At 46.5% G+C, this 25,628-nt stretch overlaps 1 protein-coding gene across 2 annotated transcripts in view; it reads left to right on the forward strand.

Moving 5' to 3' along the window:
- Nucleotides 1-1,811: 1,811 nt before the first annotated feature.
- The window catches only part of CADM3 (cell adhesion molecule 3), a 32,097-nt gene continuing 8,280 nt past the window's right edge, over nt 1,812-25,628 (forward strand). The window contains exons 1-6 of one of the 2 annotated variants that reach the window (XM_059077057.2): nt 1,812-2,316; nt 20,463-20,564; nt 22,613-22,753; nt 23,254-23,406; nt 24,089-24,226; nt 24,596-24,766. In XM_059077057.2, coding sequence (XP_058933040.1) covers nt 2,235-2,316; nt 20,463-20,564; nt 22,613-22,753; nt 23,254-23,406; nt 24,089-24,226; nt 24,596-24,766 — 787 coding nt within the window. In that variant the 5' untranslated portion in view covers nt 1,812-2,234. The remainder of the gene's footprint in view (nt 2,317-20,462; nt 20,565-22,612; nt 22,754-23,253; nt 23,407-24,088; nt 24,227-24,595; nt 24,767-25,628) is intronic. The other variant, XM_059077027.2, reaches the window with a different exon arrangement.

Here is a 25,628-nt window from a genome sequence, read left to right on the forward strand (position 1 = left end):
TCTTCTCTGAAGCTGTATTCTTCTCTTTGAAAACACACCCACTTGTTCCTTTTCTCTGCAGGACTAAACTCATGCCAACCTAATCCCACCTCTGTCAGAAGGTCCAACTTTCCCCTTATCTCCCCTCCTACCCCACCCCATAGCCCAGCCTCACCTCTCTCTTACATCCAGGTGTGTGTATCCCTCAACCACACTCCTCCCTCTAGCTTTCCCTCTCACAGATTTCAAGGTGTCAGAGAACCCCCAGGGAGGGAGAGAACCCCAGGGCAGTAGAATGGTTTGGAGTCACTAAGATGTGTCAAGGTAGGCAAGTCAGGCAACCCAAGGTGGTCAAAAACTCTTACAAATAATCCTTAATAAACACCCAGACACTCAGGAAGTGTTCAAGAGGTAGGCAGAGCTCTTCTCCCAGAAACCATAGATAAACTCCACAAACAGCGAGAAGAAAAACAGAGGGGCAGCTTTCTGGCTATCCTCAAAGGTCTTCCTGGAGAATACTCTCTCTCATCCTCTCCACCAGTGATTAACATTTATATAGAGCTTTACTGATTACAAAGTACTTTCCACATCCTTGTCCTTGAGTTACTAGGTGACAGAGACATTAAGTCCATAACAAACAGCTGCGAAAGCCTATCTGAGAGGAGGAAAGATTACCCAAACGTTGAAGATTAGCACAGTGAGGTACAGGCAGTTCAGAGAGGGCACTGGTCCAGGGCTCAGAAGACAGGCACCCAAATCCCTCATCTAGGGACAAAATCGGCCTCCCAAGATTGGATGGCATTTTAAAAATCATATGATTCCATGCCCTAGCCAACACTTGTGTTTTCTACTATTAATTGTCAGTATAACCTTGGGTAGATCAATTCATACTCTTTGCATCTCAGTTGCACCTGTGTAATAAAGGATTGGACCAAATATTTTCTAAGAATCTTTATATACATAAAATTCTTTGATTCAGAGATTCTAAAATTTAGGAATGTATTCCCAAAAGCTAAGCTTGAGCAAAACTGACTCAGAAGGATCTTTTTCTGAGATGTACCAAGACTCTTCCAGAGAACTTCAATCACCAAAAAAAAAAAAAAGCAAACCCCAGGGGCTTGGGACTCATGAGCCAAGAGCAAGTACAGACACCCTGCCTCTCTCATTCATCTTATATCTGGCCTCAGGGGCAAGAACTGCATTAGCCACAGATGCACTGGCCCTTAAGAGGGCAGCTTCCTGAGGGTCTGTAGATTGGGTCATTCACCAAGGAATCTTACTCACTAAAATTTGAGAAGGAAGGACAAACTCCTTTGAAATATTAAGAAGAAAAATATTGGGGGTAAGGGCTGGGAGTAAAGTGGGGGAATAGGAAGGATTAAGGGGGGAAACCACTGAGCTGCTTTGCAGGCAGCTTGGTTGGGCTGAGTCTGAAGGGAAGTCACTGTTTTTAGATGGGGAGTAATTTCTTTGAGGAGGGATTGAGGGAAGTGTTGATTCCCATGGCCTGGGGGCTTGCTGGAAGATACCTTTCAAAGGAAATTGCCTGGGGCCACAAATTGTTACTGGGCGTATAACTAGGGGCTCATTTGGTCAGTGGAGCTAGGGATGTTAGTACTTTGCAGAAGGACCAGGGTAACTGGTTACCCATGGAAGAGATGGCCCTGGGCATACTGTTGATAGGGAACCCCAGGGTTCCTGGGGATCCCCGGTTGCCAAAGGAGGGAGGGCGGGGCTGGAGGATCTCGGGCTAGTGGGCACGCCCTTGCCCAGGCAGGCGGTGGCTGCTCCCGCCAGTTGGCCCAGGGCCCTGCCCGACACCCCCTCCCTCCACCCCAAGCCTAAGAGGGGTGGGCGCCAGGTCCCACTGCTGAGCCAGCTCTCTCGCTCTGCTCCACGCCCGAGCCGGGCTGGTGGAGCTCCCGAGGGAGAAGGTGGAAGGCACCACGACTGCGCGCAGAGGGTGCGTGAGGCGGGGGGGAGTGGGGAATGCGGCAACCTGTCCCCCCCGCGACCAGCCCAGCCCTCGTCGCCCCCCCCTCCACCTCCAGCCGAATGGTTTGCTCCGAGCGCCCTATTTAATCCCCGCGACTGCAGCAACGCCGGCTCCCTCCCGGTCCCCGCCTCGGCCCCGGGCTCCGAAGCGGCTCGGGGGCGCCCTTTCGGTCAGTGTCGTCGTCTACCCCCTCCCCAGCCCCAGGCCCTGGGGACCCAGGCTCGCCAGCGCCCAGCCAGGGAGCCGGCCGGGAAGCGCGATGGGGTCCCCTTCCGCCCTGCCCCTGCTCCTGCTTTTCGCCAGTTGCTGGGCGCCCGGCGGGGCCAACCTCTCCCAGGACGGTGAGTGAGGGAGGGGGCGGCGCCAGGGGAGGTGGGGTGGGACCGGGGCGGGGGTTCCGACCGGCTGCGGGGGCGGAGGGAGCCTGTTGGCTTTGTTTGGAAGCGGGGGTTAAAGTCGCCAGCCGCTGCTGATACCCCTGTGTCTGTCTCTGAGCGTCCGTGTCTCTGTGGATCGTGGGGTGTGCCGGGTATGCCCCCTCCTCGTACACCGTCGAGTGTGTCTGCGTGTGCAGTCGGGGTTTGGGTTTGTTATAAGCATCCCGGGGTATGGATGTGTTGATGTCCGTGTGTGTGTCTGGGTGTGCGCGTCTGTGTTGGTGTCTGGTTCTGCGTTTCTGTGTCAGTATCTGTGTGTATGTCTGTGTCAGTGTGTGTTGGGGGCGGAGTGAGATTTGTCGCTGTTTCAGTCAGGGCGTGTGTCGGGTGTTTGTGTATGTATGTATGTCTGGAGGGGTTGGGTAGCCAGTGCAATCCCCCAAACTGGTGTATACAAACATTTCTGCTCCCCAGCCCGTCCCCGCACCCGCGGCGGGTCTCCGAGTGGGCAGGGAAGGGAGCCTGGGTGAGGCTCCTGAGGGGGGCGTGGGCAAGGAAGTGGGGGGCTTCTCCTTGGAGCAAAACAACAACACTGGGCGGAGAGGGCCCCGGGATGGCAACATCCCTAGCGGTGGCAGAAGCTGGTAAAAGAAACCCAGACGAGAGCGGAGGAGGAGGTGGGGGGGCAGTGGGGAGAGGCTGGGCGAAAGGGAAGGATGAAGATATTTGGGGAGAAGGAGGCATAGAAAACCCAAAGCTTTCCTGGACTAAGGATTGATTTTCCAAATTTGGGGTGGGGTGTCTTGCCTAGCCCCCTTTGCTTCAGTCAGGAACTCAGACCTTCTTGGGTTTGTCACGGTAGAAAGATGAAGGAAGAGAGTGGGGGAGAGAAAGGAGGCGGGGCCAGGGGTGAGGAGACTTGGGGCCCCCTCCTGCCCTGGACCGGGCTATGTAGGTCAGCTCTGTCGGGGCACCTCAGCTTTCTTAAAGGCTGCTGACGATTACTGGGGTGGCAGGGGGCAGTTTGTAGGGAGACCAGGAAGGGAGCCACAGCTTCGAGTCTCAGGTCCCTGGAGGAGGGAGGGCAGGCTGTGAAGGGACTAAAGGAATGCATCCTTCGGTCTCCTCCGCCCCGATCTGAGGCAGGCTGGGCTGGGGGAGGGGAGAGGGACCGGGACCTCTGCAGAGCCAAGGGATGTGGGGACAGTGAAGGGGAGGGTGGTGGCTATGCCCGGCCAGATGCCAACAAAAAACAGAAAGAACCGCAGGGGAGGAGAAAGGGGAGGCGGCTCCTGGGTGATGGACCCAGTGGCCAGAAGGGATGGGCACAGGGCGGGGCGGGGGTGGAGAGGGGAGGGGTTGAAACTGGGGATGATGATGTAGAGAATTTCATCTGAAGGAAACAGGCGAAGAGCCAGGGTGCTGGAGGAATAATTGCTCCATCTCGCCTGACCTGCTCCCCCAGCCCTGTCTCCATCATGATAAAGGGGTCTCTGCTGGTAGGAGGACACAGGGGATCCCCTACCTACAGCTGGCTGGCTGAGTCCTTCTACTCTGTACCCATTAACAGTCCCCAGGGGAGCTCCTGCCCAAGTCACCATAGAGACAGCGGCCCCTCCTCTCCCCTGTGTGGAATCCCCCTTCCCCAGAGGACTGTACTGATGACCCTACTCACTGAGGAGGTGAAGAGAGTCCTGAGGGAGGGCAGGCTAAGTGCAAGGCAAGGAGAGGCTGCTGGGTGTATGTACCACGATAACAAGTCTCTACTAAGCCTTGACTTTCAGCTGCAGCCCCTGGCCTTCCCATCCTGGTAGCTGGGTTTACGAGAGACAAGCATGACCCAAACTGCCTCTGTTCGGCAATGGGAACTGATGGGGCCAGGCTGAGACCTAAACAGAATGAAGTCATCCCAGAAAGCTGTGAGCTCAATTCTAGGATGTAAACATTGGAGAAGAGAGAAAATCCATACCCTAGCCAAGTCTTTCTTCACCAACTGCACTATTCTTTCTTGGTCTTCAATTTGGGCTCCAGTTCCTACTCTGGCTTTAAGGTTTAGAGGAAAAGAAATGCTTTATCCATATATATATATATATATATATATATATATATATATCAGAGCAGTGGCTTGAGGGAAGAGTGGAAGGCAGTAAATTTGAATGGAGAATGTCTGGAGGAGGGGTTGAGAATTTGGGGATGGGGAGGGAGATCTGTTCCCAAGACAGTCAAATCAAGCATCATTTTCCTTGTAGAGCATCGTCTGTGCAGACAGTGGACATATGTCTGGTTGTAATGTCTCAGGATGTACTGATGTACAAGAGGCACAACCACATGTGATCTTCTATCTAAATTAATTCTACTTCTTAGATTCAGGATCAAAAAAGACCCACTCTGATGGCGGAGGTCGGTGCATAGATTTAATGCTCATGGGTGGTGATCCTAGGCCATTCTGCCCAGGATCATGAAGAAGGTGTGTCTAGTACCCCTGACTTGGCCTGAGGCCCCTGGGCAGGGAGCTAGGCAGTATATAGCTTACCTGGTAACATTTGACCAAAACAAGAAGAGATGTGGTGTGAAAGTTTAAGGACAAGATATCCTAATACACAGATGCTGGAGTGGTCAAGGGTATATGGCAGAGTGGCTATTTCCATTTAGAATGATGAAAACAAACTTCATATGCTGCTGGGGTATACAGCTCCCTGAAGTACAGCATACTTTTTTTTTTTTTAGGTTTCATAAGGCTGAACAGGGGTTGAGAGGTTGGAGAAGGGCAAACAACTGTTATCTGAACCCAGCCATGAGTGCTGTGGCTAGAAACTCAGGAATGGCTTAGATATTCAGAGTTTACTACCTGCCCCTTCCTTCTCACGTTTCTCCACTAGTATTGGCAGAAGTTGGCAGTTCCAGCTTTGGGGGATACAAGGCCTGTGAACTTAATGTATTCTGTGGTTGTCTTTCTGGTGAGCAGCTCAACATTCAACATTGTAACCAGATTTCCTTGGATTCTTCCTTTTCAAGTTATTTCCAGCACTCTGTGAGTTGATCTAGTGCAGAGACAGACAGGTGGGCAGCCTCACTTTGCTTTATACCAGGATATAGCAGTTTAACTTTGGACTGCACTGCCTCACACATGAATATCTTTCCCTTCCCAATGACCTTCTGTCCACTGCCATCCATTCTGCAGCCCCCTGGCCAGGTGCCCAGTGCAGAGATCATGCCCAGTGTGCCAGAGAAGTCCAGCAGGCATTCACTCTAGAGCTGCCCACAGATCTGCTTGGCAGACCTACTCCATCCAGTTTCTTTTCCTAGTTGCAGCTGTAGCTGTTCTGTTTCTGTTCCTGTTCTCTTCCCAGTTGCAGCTGGGAACCCCTGGGAAGGAGATGCTCTCCCTTCAGACATGTGCATTTTCTGGCACAAAGAAGTTGAAACCATCAGAGAGACACTGGTATCATACAGTCTGTCTGATGTGGGGTTCAAGCTGTGGCATATCAGCTGCCTATCCAGCAGTTACACCAAAGATTCTGTCCTAAGCTCTCCCTAGAGCTAGGCAGCCCTGTTGGTTTTAGTAGTTTCTTTTAGTACAGTGGTTTTCTCACTTTTATCTTTAAAGATGTGAAATTCCTTTATCAAATAAATAAAACAGATCCAAGGAGAATTACTCTTATTGAAACAGATAAGTAAGACCTGGAGCCCTCTCACCCTTCTTCTTGGCTTCCCCTATACTCCCTCTAATCCTTAAGGCACAGAAAGAGGTTCGGCCACATACAGTTTGAAATCCTCTGCTCTAGACTGACAGTAAATGAGACAGCTCACTACCCTTAGATGTCTTCTCTCTCTCTCTCTCTCTCTCTCTCTCTCTCCTTCCAACTGAGGAGAAAAGGAGGGCCAAATCTAATTTCAAGAGCGCCTTGTTGGAGACATTCACTATTCACTTGAAGAATGACTCATAGCTCTGCAGCCATAAAATTCCACAGATGGCATCTTTTGGGTGCTCTGGTCACTTTGAAACAGCAGACTAAGTAGTTGTGCCATTGCTCTGAAAATCCTTAGATCTGATTTTGGTATCCCTTGTTATTACTACTACTTTCTTGCAGTCCAAATAATATATACAATAGAATCAAAAGCTGCTTGTCCTTAGGTCACAAAAAAAATAACCTAGGAAAATATCCTCACAGTTCTCATCAGAGAAATAATAAAACCCCTGGGGCTGTGGCTAGTCACATTCTTTGTTGTTTCCTACTCCAATAGAACCAGCCCAACAAATCCCTTTTTTGTCATCTATTTCTCAGTAATGGAATTTCACTGAAGGGTGGTAATCTAGGCTCCAGGTTCTCCATGAAAGCAAGCTGTGGACTGGACCAGCTCCTTACTGACTACTGCATGAAAAAGCCAGGGTATTAGGTAGTTTTGTTAATTATATCTTCTCCTTTCATATTTCATGCTAAAAGTTAATATTTCCTGTTTAATCATTGGCTATAGGTCCATGTACTGGAACATTTTGTTTCCTGGATAAGGTCATGTCCTACAGGTCCATCCATAAATTCCAAGAACAGCCATCCTCATGGGAATGCTTATAAGAAATAGAGAGAAACAAACGACCAGAAAAGCAAGCCATCAGAAAAAGATTCAGGGTCTCTAAGAACTCAGTCAAATTAAGAACAAACACTCCACGTAATTGTATAATAGAGAAGAACAAGTCTCTGGGGCCAAAGATCTGCATCTTCCTCTAGGATTAGCAGCAGAGATGATTCTTTACAAGGTCAGAACCAGCTGATGCTCAGAGGTTTTATAACCCAAGTAAAAACCCAATGCAATCCTGTTATAACAAGTAGATCCATCCATTCTAGCACTGAGAAGTCAAGTTGTCAAGAGTCTTGAACACATGAAGCTGCTGAGATTTTTACAAAATATAAGCTCTTTAAAGCTACATATTCTTCACGGAAGCAACAAGTACTGAAAGACAGAACTATCTGTCCCTTTACTGAAATTCCCCTAAGTCTAAAGAGAGTGGCTAAATTTCCCAACTAACACAGAGGCCTCTAAGTCCTGAGGACAATACCCTTTTTAAGAGTCATAATCCATTCCATTTTTCTGTGTATGATCAAGACTGGACTGTTCACAGCAACTTGGGGTGCCTTAGAGCACTCGGACTTTGACACATCTCGTACCCTATCTGACTGTAATACACATGTTGGTTTCCTCATGCCTAGTGTGTCTCTGAGGGGACACAGGCTTTGTGGTGCTCTTTTTCCCACAAGGAAAGATACTATGAATTTCATTCATAATTGGTTGTAGCAAGTCAAAACCTCTTCCACCACCACTGATACTAATGTAATTTTCATAATTACTGAGGCTCATGTTGACAAACTCAGTCTGGTGGCGGTCCTCACTTTTTAGCACAATCTCTTGGCTGTATGTGTGGCAGGTTCAAACAGAGTACTTCAGGAGGCCTTTGAGAGCAAGTGATGTGTGTGGCATGATCCTAGCAGAAGCCCTGATGTCTGGTTTGTTTGGTATGTTTGAGAGCTGGCTGCCTTAACCTATGATCCTGGTTGCCCTGTTCTTTGTGGAACAAACCCCAGGTGCTTTGAGCTCTCCATGGTGCTAGCCCCTGACAGGGACACTCCAGGCTCTTCTTGCTGCTCTCCGTGGTCCTGCTCCCCATCCGAGCTCCTAATCTCTTTACTCTCTACAGTGCAGCCCTCAGAACAGGGCTGGAATTTCCCTCCCCCTACCACAAACACACACATGATCTTGGTTATGACCCCTGATCTGCTCCACCAGAAAGAGGTAGACAAGACCTGTAGATATAGATCTGGAGGGTCTTCATAACCACTTAATCCCCTGTAGGAAGGGAACAGAAAGAGCAAATAATACTGAGGTTGAAAAGAAGTGTTGTTTGCAGTGTTCAGGAGACTAGGACATACAGTGACCTCAACTGGCCTCAAAAGAACTGAATGTTTTGCCATATATGGACTCATAGATTTAAAACAGAACTACAAGTAGTCGTGGTTTAGATTGAGACAGCATTGCTCATATACTATAACCACATATACACTATAAATGTGGAATGCAAAATGAGTCCTACTCAGTTTATGAGCATGTACCTCTTAACACCACTCTGAGCCTGACAACCAACTCTAATTGTCCTGTCATGGTATCCATTGTTCCTGTCCCCTCAGCCTTAGCAGTAAACATAAAGACAATATATAGGATAGGTTATCAGAATAGATAATAGAGGAATTCAATACATAGGAGGCATAGAAGATAAATATCAAATCCCCGACTCATGTCCTTCATCATTATAACCATCTAGTACAGACTACATGGCCTTAAATATAACCATCCTATCCCAGAGTCCAAGTCCTTGGCCAGATCTCAGGAAATGGAACTTTAAACTGGACTCTGCTACTCTTTTGGGGTATCTGCCAATGATCCCAATGAGAATGCTCAGCCCTTGCCAGTCTGAGACTAGACAGCCTGTTCCTCCCATCACATCAAAGCTACACAAGCTTCTCTTCCCCTAAATGCTGATTTCCCCATGTCAGTTTTGCATAATAGTTCATATAATAGTTAACACTTATGAATGACCTACACCAGAGTGAGGCTGGGGAGACAGGTTTCCAGAATTAATTTCCAGGAGCCCTCTTCCATTTCCTTATTTGATACAAGGAGAAACTTCAGTCCCCAAGGACAGGTAATGGAAGTGATTTATCTCCATGAGCGAGCCTTCAAGAAGACAGAATTAGGGTTATGGTAACAGCTGGAGTTTCTCCCATCTACTCATCTCCCTGAGACCCCGTTCTCATAAAGAGCAGAACATGTTTCTTAAAGGATTCTAATGCAGAGACTCCAACATTTGTTTCAATATGTGTATCATTCTTCTATGTGAGCTCTTACCTCTGGTATTCTTTAGCCCTCTCATCTCCCTCCATCTTTCTCCTGGATGTCTCCAGGAGAATAAGAAAGCTAAATAATATAACGAACTAAAATGTTGTTTTCTCTAAGGATTTATTTTTCCTTACCCCAGCTAGACCTACACTAATTGTGTATTGATTGCTAATTATAAGCACCTTTGGCTCATTTACTTCCGGTTCATGGTCAGAAAGGTCAGATGCATCACCTCACCCTAGGGAAAACAGAAAAAGAAATGAAGGCTGACATCTCAGCCATTCATCTCTAAGCTAGCCATTACTTAGTTCTCCATTTCCTTCATGTAGTCTCAGGTGTTAGCAAAATAGAATGGAGACCTATACTTCCAATACCAGATTTCATTGGGAATATGCAGATCCTTGTTTCTTGTGTTCATTTTTCTTCTGGGACCTAGCTCTTTGCTTCCAATTTGGATTCTAGAATTCCAGCCAAAGCCTCAGACAGAGTAAAAAGCTCCAGAAGGTGAACTGGTTTTTTGAGTCTCTGACTTAAATACCTGATACTCCTTGGAAACCCAACAAACCTCTAATAAATACATCGATGACAAGTAACTTAAGACTTAGCCTAGCCTAGGTCAGTCTTTGAAGAGCCTGGAGTCAAGTTCTCTCATTATCATAAAATGAGGGGCCCGTTTTACCATCTGCTCCTAATCATTTGTCCCTCAGCAAATGCAAACTTAACAGTGAGACAATTATACTCACTTGTTCTTACTAGTTCTTATGGATGAGATATTTCCAAACACATATATTCCCTCCTATAATCTCCATCCTATAATCTCAAACAAATATAAAAACCACCATCACTAAGCCCATGGGCCTCACACATTCTCATTTATCCTCAACTGCTGCTTAATGCCAACTCTCTTCTGGTTTCCAAGCCCCAGAGTCCAGTGTCAGTGACAGATGGACTGAGCCTCAGCCCTGGGGAGAAGAGGATTCTGGCCCTCTCCTGGGGAGTTTAAGCAGGAGAGAAAGCCTGAATTCTGCTTTGGGGAGGATCTCTGAGTTTAAACCATATGGTTTGCTGGACGTTAGGGGTTTTGATTAATAACGGGCTTGTGAAAAGGGCTCTGTATCTGGGTCATAAGAAAACGCTATGTTTATGACCAAGAAAAAACAAAAACAGATACAAATAGTGAAAATTGTAGTTGTCATGTGTGTAGTGAGGGACACATACTGAAGGAAAAAAAGAGAGTCACCAGGTTAGAATATATGTGCATCTTGGGGAACAAAATCGAATGTATATCCACATTGAAGAAGAGACTCTCAAGAAGATTTAAAGAGAGGAGATCTTTGGGTCAGAACAGAATTATTTGCCATATCGGGAACTGTGAGGTCTGCAGACTTGGAAGAATGTGTCTATCTCACAGAAGGGTTAAATTCCCAGGAAGGCCCAAAGTAAGGCTAATTGAACAACAACCTGCTGAAAAATACATTTTTAGGTGAGAAAAGTGAAGGGCAGAGACTACATCTCAGCTAGGATTGGCAGAAGAGGGGAACCCAGAGTAGTGTGGGTGTGTAGAGCAGACCACCTTTTTCTCCATGTGATCCTCCTGATCACTGCCCCGAACCTGTCATCCACACCCTGATTCTGATGACCCAGTGAAGAGAAACAGTAAAAACAAGTCAGTAAAATGAGATCCAGCCGAGATGAATGCTTTCTTGCCTGACTTATAACAAATTAAACTTTTTCACAGCATTGTTATCCGGCCACACCAAGCCATCAGCCTGAAATATCTAAAGTGCGACATTAAAGAGCAAAGAATAAGATAGAGCTTGTTGAGAAGAGAATGCATCCATGCACTCAAACAGGTATTAAGGCTCTGGAGGGTTAGGAGCAAGGCTTTGGCACCTGGTTGGAGATTCCTCAGGGAATCTGTTCTTTCCTTCTCCCCAGGGTCCCTGGGCTTTCCCTCCCATTCCCAGTCCCTATTTTCTCATATCTAAACATGTTTTCCGACAAGTTAAACTGAATTATGCTTTCATTTACTCCACACTGACTCTGTTATGTATCCTCTCCTAAGTACTTTCCTAAGATGGGGTGATTTTTTCCCCCCCAGTTCTATTACATACGTGTGAAAGCAGCTAGATACATTTAGGGAAAGGGTATAAAAGTGCCTGCACTTGGTTCAAGGGACATCTGAGAGTTCAAAGTCTAGACTCCTGACTCTCTATTGCTTTAGAATACAGACTCCAGGTCATACCTGTTGTGATTTCTGAGTATGTGAGCATGGAGGGAAGGGAATGAGGAGATAGGGGTAAAAGGACACTTCTAAAACGACTCAAGGCTGTCTCCAACTGGAGTGATTTCATGCCCGACCTTAGGGACTTGCTTGAGAAATAACTGATGAAAGTCAAAGCCCTGCACAGAACCCATACTCCCAGCAGCCCTTACTGAGCCATCCGTTCTGCTCTATCTCATCACCTCCCCCCACAGCCTCTTAGTACAGAACACTAGACACTTGTCTGGAGCACAGAGCCCAGTCCTAGAAGGTACGCGCTAAGGTGAGGAAGGGGCTCTTTGGGGATTAGATCCCCTTCCTTTCTGTCTCCCAACTGCCGTTCTTACTACAACACAGTATTGGCTCCAGAGGGGCTTGTTTTTGTTGGGGGCCAGCCCAGGGCTCCCTCCCAGTGCTAATGCACCGAGAACACTGACTCAATAGCAAATCAAAGCAACAGCTGTCCCCACCTCCTTCTCTGCCACCCACTTCCCAGTCTCTGCTCCTCAGAATCTTAACTAAGTCTCCAAAGAGCCCCCCCCGCCCAGCCTACTGCAAGCCCACTTCTGCCTCCAGATTTTTTCTCTCACTAGCTCAAGAATAGGAAAAGCTCCTCTGCGTTTTTCTCTCTTCTAGTCTCTGTCTCCCACATCACAATCAGGTTAGCATCCTCCAGCTCTCCACCACACAGATGCTAGCATGTACACGTACACACGGCCTGTCCTCCTCATCACCCTTTTAACCCCTAAAGGGCGTGCAAGTGGCTTCTGCCCCATGGCCTCCTCTTTTGTGAGAACCGGAATCTGCCATGAAGACCCTGACATTTGTGATGATGCCATTCTTCGCACCTTCAGGGACTCCTTCCTCATCTCACCCCAACTTCTCTAACCTGCCCGGCATATAGTAGAGTTACTTCCCTTGAGATCTAGGGTCCTGGAGTTCCACACTACAATGCATAGGGAGATGGAAAGCAGGAAGAGTGGATGTCACTGGAAGTAAAATCACACTAACTGGCAACTTAACTTCCAAATTAGCTAGTTCACAGGACTGCTATCAAATGGCAACGAGAACAGAAGACTGGGATTATAACCACAGCTCCCACTAGCTGCCTGTGTGACCATGCTTAAGTTTCTAAGCCTCTCTGAGCCTTGGTTCTTCATCTTTTAAATGGGAAGTTTGCACTAGATGCTACTTAAGATTCTTATCAACTCTAAAAGTCTATGCTTCTAAGAATCATAGATGGGAAAATATTTTAGGAAGAATGAGGTGCAGAAAGAGAAGGCAAGGGATTACTGAACTTTGGTAATAGGGAGTCAGAAAGGACATCAGTTCCATCCTCTGTCTAGAAGACTCAAAAAGATCTTAGGGGGCTTCCCTGGTGGCGCAGTGGTTGAGAGTCCGCCTGCCGATGCAGGGGACACGGGTTCGTGCCCCGGTCCGGGAAGATCCCACATGCTGCGGAGCGGCTGGGCCCGTGAGCCATGGCCGCTGAGCCTGCTCATCCGGAGCCTGTGCTCCGCAACAGGAGAGGCCACAACAGTGAGAGGCCCGCGTACTGAAAAAAGAAAAAAGAAAAAAAAAAAAAAAGATCTTAGGAATAACCACCTCTGGCCATTAGGGGTCAGTAGAAAATGACTAGAACATGCAAATTGACTGCAGGGTTTTAGCATATATAGCAAATATAGTTACTCATGGCATCTTAAACTTGTATACTTTTTTAACATTTGGATATAGGAAAACATTTGGAATAACTGTTTTTTTTTTTTTTTTTTTTAGTGAAAAGAGGGTTAACATCAAGATGTGCTTTTTGTTTTAACCCCACCCTCACGCCCACCACCACAGGCTAGTTAGCCAACTAGCCAAGTAGCCTAAAGAGTCCCTCCTCTTCATTCAGCCTAGAAAAGCTAAGCCCCACACCATTCCAAACCCAGGAAACAAAAGCCTTTCATTTTCAACAACTGCTTAGGATGGAACCAAAAGGTATCTGCCTTCATGCAATAATAAACCTGTTTGAGCCCAGATCCGTCCTTTCTAAACCTAAATCTCTTGGATCATCTAACAGAATAGGATCCCTGGTTCTATAAATCTGTACCTCTTTTTTTGCGGTACGCGGGCTTCTCACTGTTGTGGCCTCTCCCGTTGCGGAGCACAGGCTCCGGACGCGCAGGCTTAGCGGCCATGGCTCACGGGCCCAGCCGCTCCGCGGCCTGTGGGATCTTCCCGGACCGGGGCACGAACCCGTGTCCCCTGCATCGGCAGGCGGACTCTCAACCACTGCGCCACCAGGGAAGCCCCAATCTGTACCTCTTGGCCACACTTTACCAAGCTATGAGGCTAATCAGTATAGTAGGAACTTCTTACAGGGAAGGTTCTCTTCCCCACGCTATTCACCTTCCAGTTTCACTTATATTGTGTACACCTCCTGGGAGAGTAAAGCTACACCCAGAGAGTAGTGACTTTGGGCCCAAGAGGCTGTTGGGAGCCAGAGAGAAAGTAGATAAACAAGACTCCAGGAGGGAAAACCAGACAGCAACAGAAATAATGGAGGGAGGGAACACAAAGGAGCAAGGTCTCAGCAGCTCAAGCCAGAAAGGGTGGAGGGGCCAGCGAGCTGGAGAGAAGGCCTGGATCAGGGAGGCAGGCAGCTGAAGCGTGACTGAGCTGTGAGGCTCTGAAGTGGATGTGAGCCGGAGCATATCTGAGCTGAGCAAGGAGATCCTTTAGGGCATCCTACTGCCTGTGAGGGGACAGGGTCCTGCCCTGAAGAGCAACAGGAAGGGAAGGAAGTATACCTGAAAAGACAGACAAGTCCCCATGACAGAATAACTCATACCTCTATGGCCCTAGCTTTCTTTCATCTGACCGCACTATAACATTAGGAACGGAAGTGAATTGGGAGCTTGGGGAGGACAAAATTAGAAAGGAACGTAGAGCAGGAAGTGAGAGAATATTTTGACACTCCTGCCCTCAGTGTCTTAGACTAGGAAACTACACAGTAACTTCTGCAGAAGTAGCATAATTCCTGGCAACCTAAGAGCAAATGTAGAAAATTAAGTTTAAAGAGAGTCCTTTGTGATCAGTGTGTTGTGCTGTAAAGTTACTCAGGTCAAAGTAACTCCCCTCCCAAATCTTGGAGTTATCTATTAAATGAGGCCTCAGATGAGACTGGTCCACTTTCCTCCAAACGCAGAAGCAGACATTCACTGCTAAAGAAAAATGTGGCTCTGCGTGTAAATAAAAGATTAAGGCGCTGAGTTCTAATTCTATTTACATGGCCATTCTCTTCAGTGTGTGATCGAAATACATATAAGAATTCACTGCGTGGCTAGTGTTAGGGAAGAATCAGAGTGAGATCACCTGGCCAGGGAGCCCGGTGATGGGGGTGGGTAAACCATTCTAAAAGTGGGTCCCTTCAGCATTCTGGGCCACAGCCCCCAGTGTGTTTTTCCCTTGGAGATAACACTCCTCCACCCACCTGTCATGGTAGTCGTGAGGAATAACAAGTAGGCTGTGATGAAGAGTATTTTTAACTCTGGAGTTAGAGAAATGCTGAATCATCATCATCATCATCATCATCATCATCATCATCATCACCATCACCATCAACTCCTACTCGGGGAGTTGGTGTTCTCTATAATCTGGGAAGTGGAGTTCTGGACCCAAGCACTGGCAAGGCCAGCAGCAGTTACGCAGGGGAGCTCTGTCCCCTTGTCCCACCATCCCAAATGTGCACCTGTGACCCTGTACATGGCCCTAAGGCCCATGCAATGTAGATTCCCGAAACAGAAAGGGCAGAGAAGAGACATAAACCAAGCAATAAGGGGTTATACTGACATATAAACTTCCTTACTAGCATCACTTAAATTGGAAGCATAATACATTTTTATTCATTTGAGTTATTTATTTATTCAATAAATATTGAGCACTTACTATGTGTGAGGTCCTGTACTATGGATGAAAAATGAAATCACAGGTGCAATGTATGCTTTAAAAGGCACATTAGTAAGTCCCTGGTTCCCACCTCTGCTACTCTTAATATGAACAATTAATCAGAAGGAAATCAGTGGGTGAAAGGGCTACTTTGTCCATTAAAATGCTGGGAGTCTTAAAGCTACTGGAACCCATGAGTAAATAGACCAAGAATTAAGAAGCCCTCCATGGTCTGGGAGGATCCCACATGCCGTGGAGCGGCTGGGCCCGTGAGCCATGGACACTGAGCCTGCGCGTCTGGAGCCTGTGTCACAGCAGTGAGAGGCCCGCGTACCGCAAAAAAAAAGAAAAAAAAAAAAAAGAAACCCTCCAGACAGCTGAGAGCAAATAAGAAGACAATCTTAGTTCGTGGCCTAGGTGCTAGAGTGCTATGAAAACGTGAGGGCATTCTATTAGTTTTAACCAGACACGTCTATTGCTTGGTTAACTGAAGAATAATCCCAAATTATAAGGCCTTTGGGTTGAGCCCCCAAAGATATAGATGAAGACACACCAAGAAATCCAATTAAAAATGGAATTCAGTGGATACAAATCACACCACCACCACAAGCACCCATTTCCAACTCACTACACTGTTTTTTTTATCATATTGCAGGTATGCATTGTGAATTTTGTTTAGGTGAGCACCCCCAGGCCAGCAATGCAAGAAGGAATCTTTCCACCTATAACCTCTGCCCTCCCCCACCACACATACACACACACACACACACACACACACACACACACACACACACACGAAGCACATGCTCCTACCAAGGGAGGCAGTGTACTGAAGATATGCAGAAAGTCTGGGCTTTGTGGTCAGAGAGATCTAAGTTTATCCCAACACTTATTGGATGCATCATATGGATAAGTTACTTAACTTTTCTGAGTCTTAGTCTCTGAGTCTTAGTTAACTCATCCTTAGCATGTGCATAATAATACCTATTAAAGGGTTATTCTGGAATAAAGAATATAGAGCACCTCGCTCGGATCATGACACACAGAAGGTAATCAATAAATAGAGATTTCCACCCATCTTGTAAACTCATAGAGCTTCAGCTTCTGGATGATCTACCCTCTTCCTTGGCCCACTTCTTCCTAGCCTTTTTGGTTTGCTATTTCCTCTTCACTGGCAGATTTTGAACCTAGTTCTCACAGTTGAAGATGTTAAGCATCTTTGATTCATTTATTAAATAAATACTCATTAAGCACCTTCTAAGTGCAATATGCTGTATTAGGACCAGTACCAGATACAGAGACGAATCAGATATCAACCCTACCCGCAGAATCGTTAAAATTTAGGAAGAAAGCGAAACTCGCAGTACAAAGTAAAGAGTGATGCATAATTTTTTAAAAGTAGATAAAGTGTTGTGACTCAAAAAAAATCAGAAATTATTTCCATCTGAGGCAATCAGGGAATCAGGGGAGCCTTCTTGAAGGAAGTGCCACAGAAAATGGGCTTTTTAGGGCTTAGATGTGTGAAGATGGGTGAAGAGCATTATCAAGAGTGACTGTGGGAAAGGGAATGTATGCAGGAAAGGAAAGGGTTTATAGAAAGAATTCCAAATAGCGTCATATGTCTGGGATATGGGGTGAGTGAAGTAAAGACAAAGCTGAAAGGCATATTGGCATCAGACCGTGCAGGATCTTATTATAAGCCCGGCTAACAAACCTGTATATCATCTGCAGACAATGGGAAGTCAGTGAGGGTTTCTAAGCAGGGAAACAATATGACCCATATGACTGGAGCTCTCTTTATCTGTTTTTCAATGTGATTAACCTGGGCCTCCCCTTACTAAGGGGAGACTCAAAGTCTGCATTTCCTTCCAGTGACCCTGCCTGAGCAGAACTGTCATTATTTCCACTTCAAAGGGCATGCCACCTTTTCAGAGCACTCTTAAGTTTTCCTTTGGAGTCTGAATCCGTTGAGGGAATTTATGCTGATGTCATAAACAACTGGCAAGCTCTAAATCCAAAGAACAAGGCTTTCACATTCCATTCCAGGTTATAATTTCTGCCATGTATCCATGTTTCTGTGAATAACATTATAATCACTCATCTGCACCCAGGGGAGTGGCTATTCAGAATTTATCATTACAGGTATACAATTTTATAAAAACAGCAAGAAAACATTCAGGCATATTAACAGACAGTTCTCAAGAGGAGACATGAGATCATAAGTACTTTGGAGAATTACCAGGTAAAATATCACCCCCAGGAAGAAAAAAACCCCAGCTACTTCTTAATCAGTTTCTTAAAACACAACAAACCAGAGTGAGTTCCTTGTAAACCTACAGAGACAATACTGTATATCAAGCACATCCCCAATATGCCATTTATTGGAGATTATTTGTTTAGTTATCAGACCCCTCATCTAAACAATTCAGTTTAGTTTGAATGACCAACATCATCATTTCACTTATTCATCCTATTCAAAAAAAAAAAAAATGCCAGCAAAATGCAGGAGGAGGGGAGGGATGAAAGGAATATAAGCAAGGAGAAAGGCAACTGAGAAGGCAGAAAACAGCACAAATGAAATAAGGAACAAGAGAATGAAGACTAAACCTATGCTATCTGGACAGAAGACATGCTCTGCCTGAGTAAGAATGGACACAGCAGAGTGCCAATTGTGACTGAATGAATTACCAGAGCCAATTAAATGTACTGAGAGAGCCCACTATGGGCTAAGTGCTGAAAATACAAAGATGAATAAGGGAAGGCTCCTTCTCTTCACCAACTCTGAGTTTAGATGAGGAGGCTGATAACTAAACAAGTAAATTGCAATACAATGGACTGCAATGCTATAAGAAACAGAAGCTGTTGAAAAAGCTTTGAGTGCACCACCAGCAGTAGAAAGAGGATCCTTGAGAGGGGTGTTACTTGTGTGCCTTTAGGTAAGTCACTGAACCTCTCTAAACCTCATCTCTAAAAAGTGATTCTATCTGGCTGCCTCTCCCTCAAGGTTGTTTTGACATGAAATGAATTCATGATTGAAAATCCACTCTACAAACTGAAAGCCCTATGCCAGCATAGGAGATGGCTATTTTATCCATTTGAGCAAAGGTCTATTTAGTGCTTACATTGTGCACTCGGTACCAATACTGTGGTGTGGAGCACTGACCCCTCTCTGGCTTCTCCCTGTCCCTCCACCATTCCAAGCTTTAGCACAACCAGTTTGGCTTCCCACTGTGTGTGGAAGCACCCACAAACAGACGACCTGGAAAATACCGTGAAACACTCACCAACTTCCGGTTGCCTCCATTCTTGATGTCCACAGAAGGCAGCAGGGCGAGGGCACCCAGGGGGACTCTGTTGGATCTGAGCGCCCTTGTCCTCTTCCTGGCCGCCTTTCCTTCTCCCGTCCTCATCTTTCTTGCCCCTTTTCACCAACACTTTCCTTGTTCGCTTTCTTGCCTACTTCTACCTGTTACAGATACCCTTTTTTTTTTTTCCACTGCTTTACTCCCCCTCCCCATTTGGGCATTAGCAGCGCTTCTCCTGTTCCGGAACAGAGTCATTTCTCAAACCTCCTGGAGTATGTCTGAGGAACAGTGGAGAGGGGAGGCGTCTCCTTGAAGGCCAGTGAACATCTGAAGCTATCTTAGAGCCCTACCCCGAGGCTAGGACTTTTTCTAACACCCTCTTCCTTTCCCCATCCCTCTCCCTTCCCTCCCTCCCCCACTCTCTCCTCTCCCTTACCCTTCTTTCCCTTTGATTCTGCAACTCTCTTCCTCGTCCCCTTCCTTCTCGTGGACCCTAAGTCCACGTCCCACTTATCTTTTTAGTCTCACACCCCTGCCACCCCGTATCCCCCCACCTCCCCTACCCATCCTCCTCGGTCCCATCTCCCCCTTCTCGTCCTTTCCTCTCCCACCCCCCTCCCCCGCTGCCTCTGGAGCGGGCGCGCTGGGACAATTGGCGAAGTTCTGCCGGACTCCAGGCCCGGGACAAGGAGCAGTTCCGGACTCTGCTCAGCAGCCGATGACGTTACTGAATTTTGCGCATGTGATTGGCTACTGGCTTTGCAACGGGAGATCCTGAAAAGATTCTCAAAGGCCGGTTTCTTTGTCCCTCTGTCTCTGAGGTCGAGTTGGGGAAAATAGGCGATGGAAACTATACAGTACTTCACAAAAGGGTTTAGGGGCTACCTGCTAGGAAGAGAGCCGGTGACTCAAGCTTTCGGCGTGTGTTGTGCCAGATGAGGGAGCAGAGTCAGTGATATAAAATGGTGAGTGGGACTGAGAGTGGAGGAGGAAAGCTTGAGAATCGGAGCACCGGATAGAAGGTAACAATCTAGGAAGGCGTGGGGTAACTTTCAACCCCAGCTGTGGTCTCTGTCTTCAGTGCTAAGGGTGTCATCTTGAAACAGAGCTTTGGATTTGGAATCAGGCATTTAATTTCCAGTCTTTGTTCTGCTTGTAGGACCTTGGGCAAGTCACTTCATTCTGTTTCCTCCCTTCAAGGTAGAAGTGATAATACCAACGTACTTATTTAACTGGTTTATTAAAAGGATTAAATGGGAACGTACTTTTAAATTATTAAACCTGTCATTATTTTAGTAGATAATTTGGTGTAGCAGAAAGAATCCCGGAACAGGAATGAAAAGTCTTTGGTTATCTTTCCTGTTTCTGTATGACCTTTGCCAAGTCACTTTTAACCCTAGTGGGTGTCAGTGTCCTCACCTGTGAACTGGGAGAACTGGACCACATGACCTCTAAGATCTCTGTTGGCTCTAACATTATGTGATTGACTGCTAAAGCTTAGCCTCCTCCTTTAATTCACCCCTTCGGAGGAAGACTTCACTTCCTTTTTCAGGACTTGAGTTAATCTCCCCCTTTTGTGAGAAAGCCACCTTCTCTTAGGTACCCTGGTGAACCTGCTTTTCACAGGGGCCATCCTCTCCCCCATCGCCAACAATGAAAGTACAGATCCCAAACGGTAGCAGCTTACATGTAGGGCTCATCCTTCATGGAGACTCTCTCCCCAGGCTACTGGCAAGAGCAGAATTTGGAGCTGGGGACTCTGGCTCCACTCGAAGAGGCCATGAGCTCCACAGTCTGGAGCAGCCCTGACATGCTGGCCAGTCAAGGTGAGAATCCAGGCCCCCTCATCTCAATGTCCCGCAGTTCCCTCCGCCATCCTCACATCATCTCCCACTCATGTTGCCTCCACCCTGTGTTCTCACTCCCCTCATTACCACACAACTCTTCCCCCTCTCCATTTGACATTTTAGTACTTAGTTCTACACCACCAACTCCTCTGGCACCTACTCCTCCTTCCCTCACTCCGGTACAGGGACCTCTGTATCCCTTACACCTTTTTCCAAAAATAAAATGATTCCAGGAGGAGTGTATTACTTGGAATAAAGAGGTTCTGGAAAGACACAATCAAGATAGAATTCTTCAGAAGGAACCAGGGACAATGGGATTACCAGTCAAAAATCGGTATATGGCTAGCAGTAAATGATAGGTTTCCCAAACGTTTCATTGAGATATTTAAGGAAGACATCACTTCCACCTTTATTCAGCCAGCTCAGTCTCTGGCTTGCTAACATTAAAGTCATAGTTTTGATTCTCAAGTTAGATGATTACTTGAGGCGCATTCCAGTGAAAATAGCACTGCCTTGAGAGTTGGGATTCTAGTCCTAACTCCAATCACTGATCAGTAGAATGATCTTAAGCAATCACTTCGCCTCCATTGCCTCATTGTCTACATCTGTAAAATGAGGGAATTGGATTCCATGATCCCTAAGATCCCTGTCCGTTCTAAGTTTTATGGTTCTAAACACTAAAACTAGCATCCAGGCTTTGGGCTCCAATTTGGAGACAGCCACTCAGAAGCGTTGGTGTTTGGTGTCACCTCCGGCAGGTGCCACCTTCACTCTTCAGGGACCCCTCTCTGCTAGGAACGCTCATTGAATATTCCTTGGAAATGGAGCTCTGGTGACCAGGAAAGACAGGAATAAGCAGATAGGGCAGGGGTAAGGTTGGTGCCATGGGGAACATGGGGGTTGTTTTAAATTGCTCAATCAGGGAATGTTGGAAGTACGTTTCTTGGTTTCTGATTCACAGGCGACAATGCTGGTTAAGTAATTTAGTACCATAGAAGAAATTGTGTGGATGTTTCAGGAATCAGAGCTAGAAGGTGTTATTTTAGCTCTGCAGAGGTCAGTGCCATTGGGTCACAGGGTGTCAGACCTGAAGATGAGGGAATCAATATTAGGAATCAGAATCCATGCTTTGGGGGACATGGGACAAAACTGGATAGAGGAAGCAAGTGTCACACAGACTGAGGGGCTCACAGCTAGGTCTGATTAGAAGGCACATTTGGGATTCAAATGACTCATCCTCACGACATCTTACTAGTCCTTCTTTTGTTTAACTTGACTAAGTAGAGAGGGATTAGAAACCATATTTCTATCACATGGAAGGGAAAACTTTAATCCATTATTCTTTAAAATAATGTCAGGATAGTGATTTGGTTTGTGTGTTGATTTGGGAGGCGGGTAGTACTGATACTGAAAGGAATATGTTAAGGGAGCTGATGATTGAAGGGAAGTTATTGTTGGAGGAATTGAAAAGTCTGTGTCAAAACGTTTTAGGTTTTTAAAAAAATCTTTTTTGTTCATTTTGCAGTTTTATCAGCTACCTCTTGTGTAAATGAATGTGCAACCCACATTCTTGGGGGTTGGCCTTTTCTTTGCTTTTAGTTTGGGCATTATTACAACCACTTCTGTTCTTGCTCTTATATGCAGGTGGTGGCAGGAAGGTAAAACAGAATGACAGACTTGTATGTGTGTTTTCAAAGGTGAATGGTAGAACTCTATCAGAAAAGATACATGGGGAGTGGTATGTCTAGGTTGGGGGTGCCTTTATCCCTCTAAATGTTTGTGGCCCTGTCAATTCATTCAGCAAATATTCAACAAGTGACTGTTTTTCTGTGCATTCAAAGAAAGAGGAAGTAAGGCCTGTCTTTCCCTGGCTTACCCCCACCTCTATTCCTTCCCCCATGATGCGTTAAGAGAATACAGAGACGTGGGCCTTGGATGGTCTGAATTAGATGAGGTGGACTGTGGCCCAGCAATGGGTGGAGGGGCTAGTGCTGCCTTAGGAAACTAACCCAGTTCTACTCCTGCAGACAGTCAGCCCTGGACATCTGATGAGACAGTGGTGGCTGGTGGCACCGTGGTGCTCAAGTGCCAAGTCAAAGATCATGAGGATTCATCCCTGCAATGGTCTAACCCTGCCCAGCAGACTCTCTACTTTGGGGAGAAGAGAGGTAGTGTCCCACGAGTTATCTGCCTCCATGGGAAACGTGGGCTGGGAAAGAGGGCTGCAGAGCTGAGAGGAAATGTCCCTGTAGTCCAGATGCTGAGAAACGTGAAGGGATGCTATTTGGGGAAGCAACAGCCCATGGGCTCCTCAGCTGGTTCCAGAGAAACTTCATAATTACAGCTCTGACCTAGGCCATGCATGGTCTTATAGGGTCCTGGAGTGACTCACCTCAAAGGTGCCCTAAGAGACAGCTGATGTCAGTGTTGCCCCAACGTAGCCCACAAATCCAATCTACTTTTCTGAGTATCTCTGAGGCTATTGAGCCCAATGGCCCAGGAAAGTAACTGAATAAACTAAACACTACTCAAACTCAGGAGCAGTTTTTTTTCCCCTGCCCCAAACCACACTAGACCATTTCTTGAAAAAAAAAACTGGCCTGGGATTGGAAGATAGAGATGAGTCACCAGTAAAAGCCTTGCTTCCAATTCTCCCAATTTCCCCCAGCCCTTCGAGATAATCGGATTCAGCTGGTTAGATCTACGCCCCATGAGCTCAGCATCAGCATCAGCAACGTGGCCCTGGCAGACGAGGGTGAATACACTTGCTCCATCTTCACTATGCCCGTGAGAACCGCCAAGTCCCTCGTCACTGTGCTCGGTGAGGCCCCCAAACCCCAGTGTCTCCACAGCGTGATTCCTTGCAAACAAATCTCCCTGCGTGGGCCCCTGAAGCAGCCTAGAGCCAAGCAAGTCTCCAAGCATTTTGGGAAAGTTCAGCGTGTGTTTCCGTTGCAATGGAATGAAATGCAAAGAGTGCTGGTGTCTAATCTTCTCCTTTACTTAATGTTTGCTCTGGGACAAATCTCTTACTCTCTTTGAGCCTGACTTTCCTAACCTGTAACAAAAGGATGATAGTGTCTGTTCCACTTACCTCCCAAGATTGTGTAAGGGAAACATGAGAAGTATGTGCAGTGTATGATTATAATTTCCAAGATGAGTACCCCAGTTGTTTGCATGCTCTCATCTTGATCCCACATTTCAGTTTCCCTCTTTGCTTCCCTGAGCCTCACATATGTCTGTGGCCACCCAGTTGTGCTTTTGGGTTGTTGGGTCATGTATCATCTCAGGTATGGTAAATCTCCCACCACCATATCTCCTCCCCCTAGGGTGGTCTTTCTCTTATCAAAGAGAGAGATAATTTCTCTAGCCTTCTGCCCATCATAAACCAAAATAGAACTCAGATATCCTAACCCTCAGAGAGTCTGTCTCAGCAGGGAGAGATGAGGTGTGACCTCAGGGTGCTTTTCTTTCCTATCCTGGCCATCCCCTATCCATGGCAGGAATCCCACAGAAGCCCATAATCACTGGCTACAAGTCATCGTTACGGGAAAAGGATACAACTACCCTAAACTGTCAGTCTTCTGGGAGCAAACCTGCAGCCCAGCTCACCTGGAGGAAGGGTGACCAAGAGCTTCATGGTAAGTTCCTCCTGCCTTGGGAGTGACAGGAGGAGGTCGTGCTGGGACAGCGGGAAGGAGAGAGGGAGTGAGGGGCACATGTCTATAAGCCTGTGTATGTGCACATAAGGCATGGTGTAGAAGAAAGGGGAATGACAGATATTCTGTGTATAGTCATGTGTGTGTGTGTGTGTGTGTGTGTGTGTGCGCGCGTGCGTTGGGGACTCCATCCTCCTTGTGTGTACATATCCATTTCACAACTTCCTAAGTCTGCCTAAGTTGAGACGCACCATCTGTATGTCTACAGTGGGGCCCACACAATCTCTGCATGTTAGGGCTCACTCTGTGTCTACGTGTGTGTGCGAGTATGTGTCTGTTTCTGCTCTCTAGGGGAACCAACCCGAATACAGGAAGATCCCAATGGCAAAACCTTCACCGTGAGCAGCTCAGTCACCTTCCAGGTCACCCGGGAGGACGATGGGGCAGACATTGTATGCTCTGTGAACCATGAATCTCTAAAGGGAGCTGACAGATCCACCGCTCAACGCATTGAAGTTTTATGTATGTCATGGGCTTGTGATCTGGTATGAGATGGGGAGTGGGGAAAAGAAATGTGCGGGTTACTGTATATGAAGCACCAGGCACAGATAAGTAAATAGGTTAAAAAAAAAAAAAAGACAAGAGTTGCCAGATTTAGGCCAAGGGTCAGCAAACTTTTTTCTATGAATGGCCCAATAGTCAACATTTTAGGTTTTGAGGGCCATGTGGTCTCTGTCTCAACTACTTAACTCTGCTGTTGCTGCAGGAACGTAGCCATAGATCATATGTAAACAAATGAACGTAGCTGTGTTCCAATAAGACTTTATTTACAGAAACATGTAGCTGGCAGGATTTGGCCCTATAGGTAAATTTACCATCTCCTGGGCTAGGCCAGAGTTATGCATCTAGATTGTAAATTGTAGAAGTAACTGTAGCAAATCAAGAATTAGAAAACAGATTCTAGTCTGCCCTTCACTGCTTACTAGCTGAGTGATGTTAAGGAAATTACCCCACTGAGCTTGATTCTTTATTTGCTAAATGAGAAGATGGACATGGAATCACAAAAGCTTCTTCTTGGTCTAACATACTATGAGTTCAAGAAAAGAGGTAGTAGGAAAACATGCTCTCTCTGGCATCTTTATTCCCAGATTTCTCCCTATGCTAACCCCTACTAGTCTGCCCCAGGTCTATGATTGTTCTTGGGATTCTGACCTGAAATGGCCACTGTCAAAATCACTACTCTCAACCTTTCCAAGGATCCTCATCCCTCTATGGAATCTGCCTTGAATATGGGTGGGAAACGACCCACTCACCTGAGGAAATTTACAAATTTTCAAAAAGAACTTTTCTGAGTAGAAAATTCAAGGGAATAAAAATGAAGTAG

Source organism: Kogia breviceps, chromosome 1 (genome assembly GCF_026419965.1).
Source record: "Kogia breviceps isolate mKogBre1 chromosome 1, mKogBre1 haplotype 1, whole genome shotgun sequence".
Taxonomy (NCBI): domain Eukaryota; kingdom Metazoa; phylum Chordata; class Mammalia; order Artiodactyla; family Physeteridae; genus Kogia; species Kogia breviceps.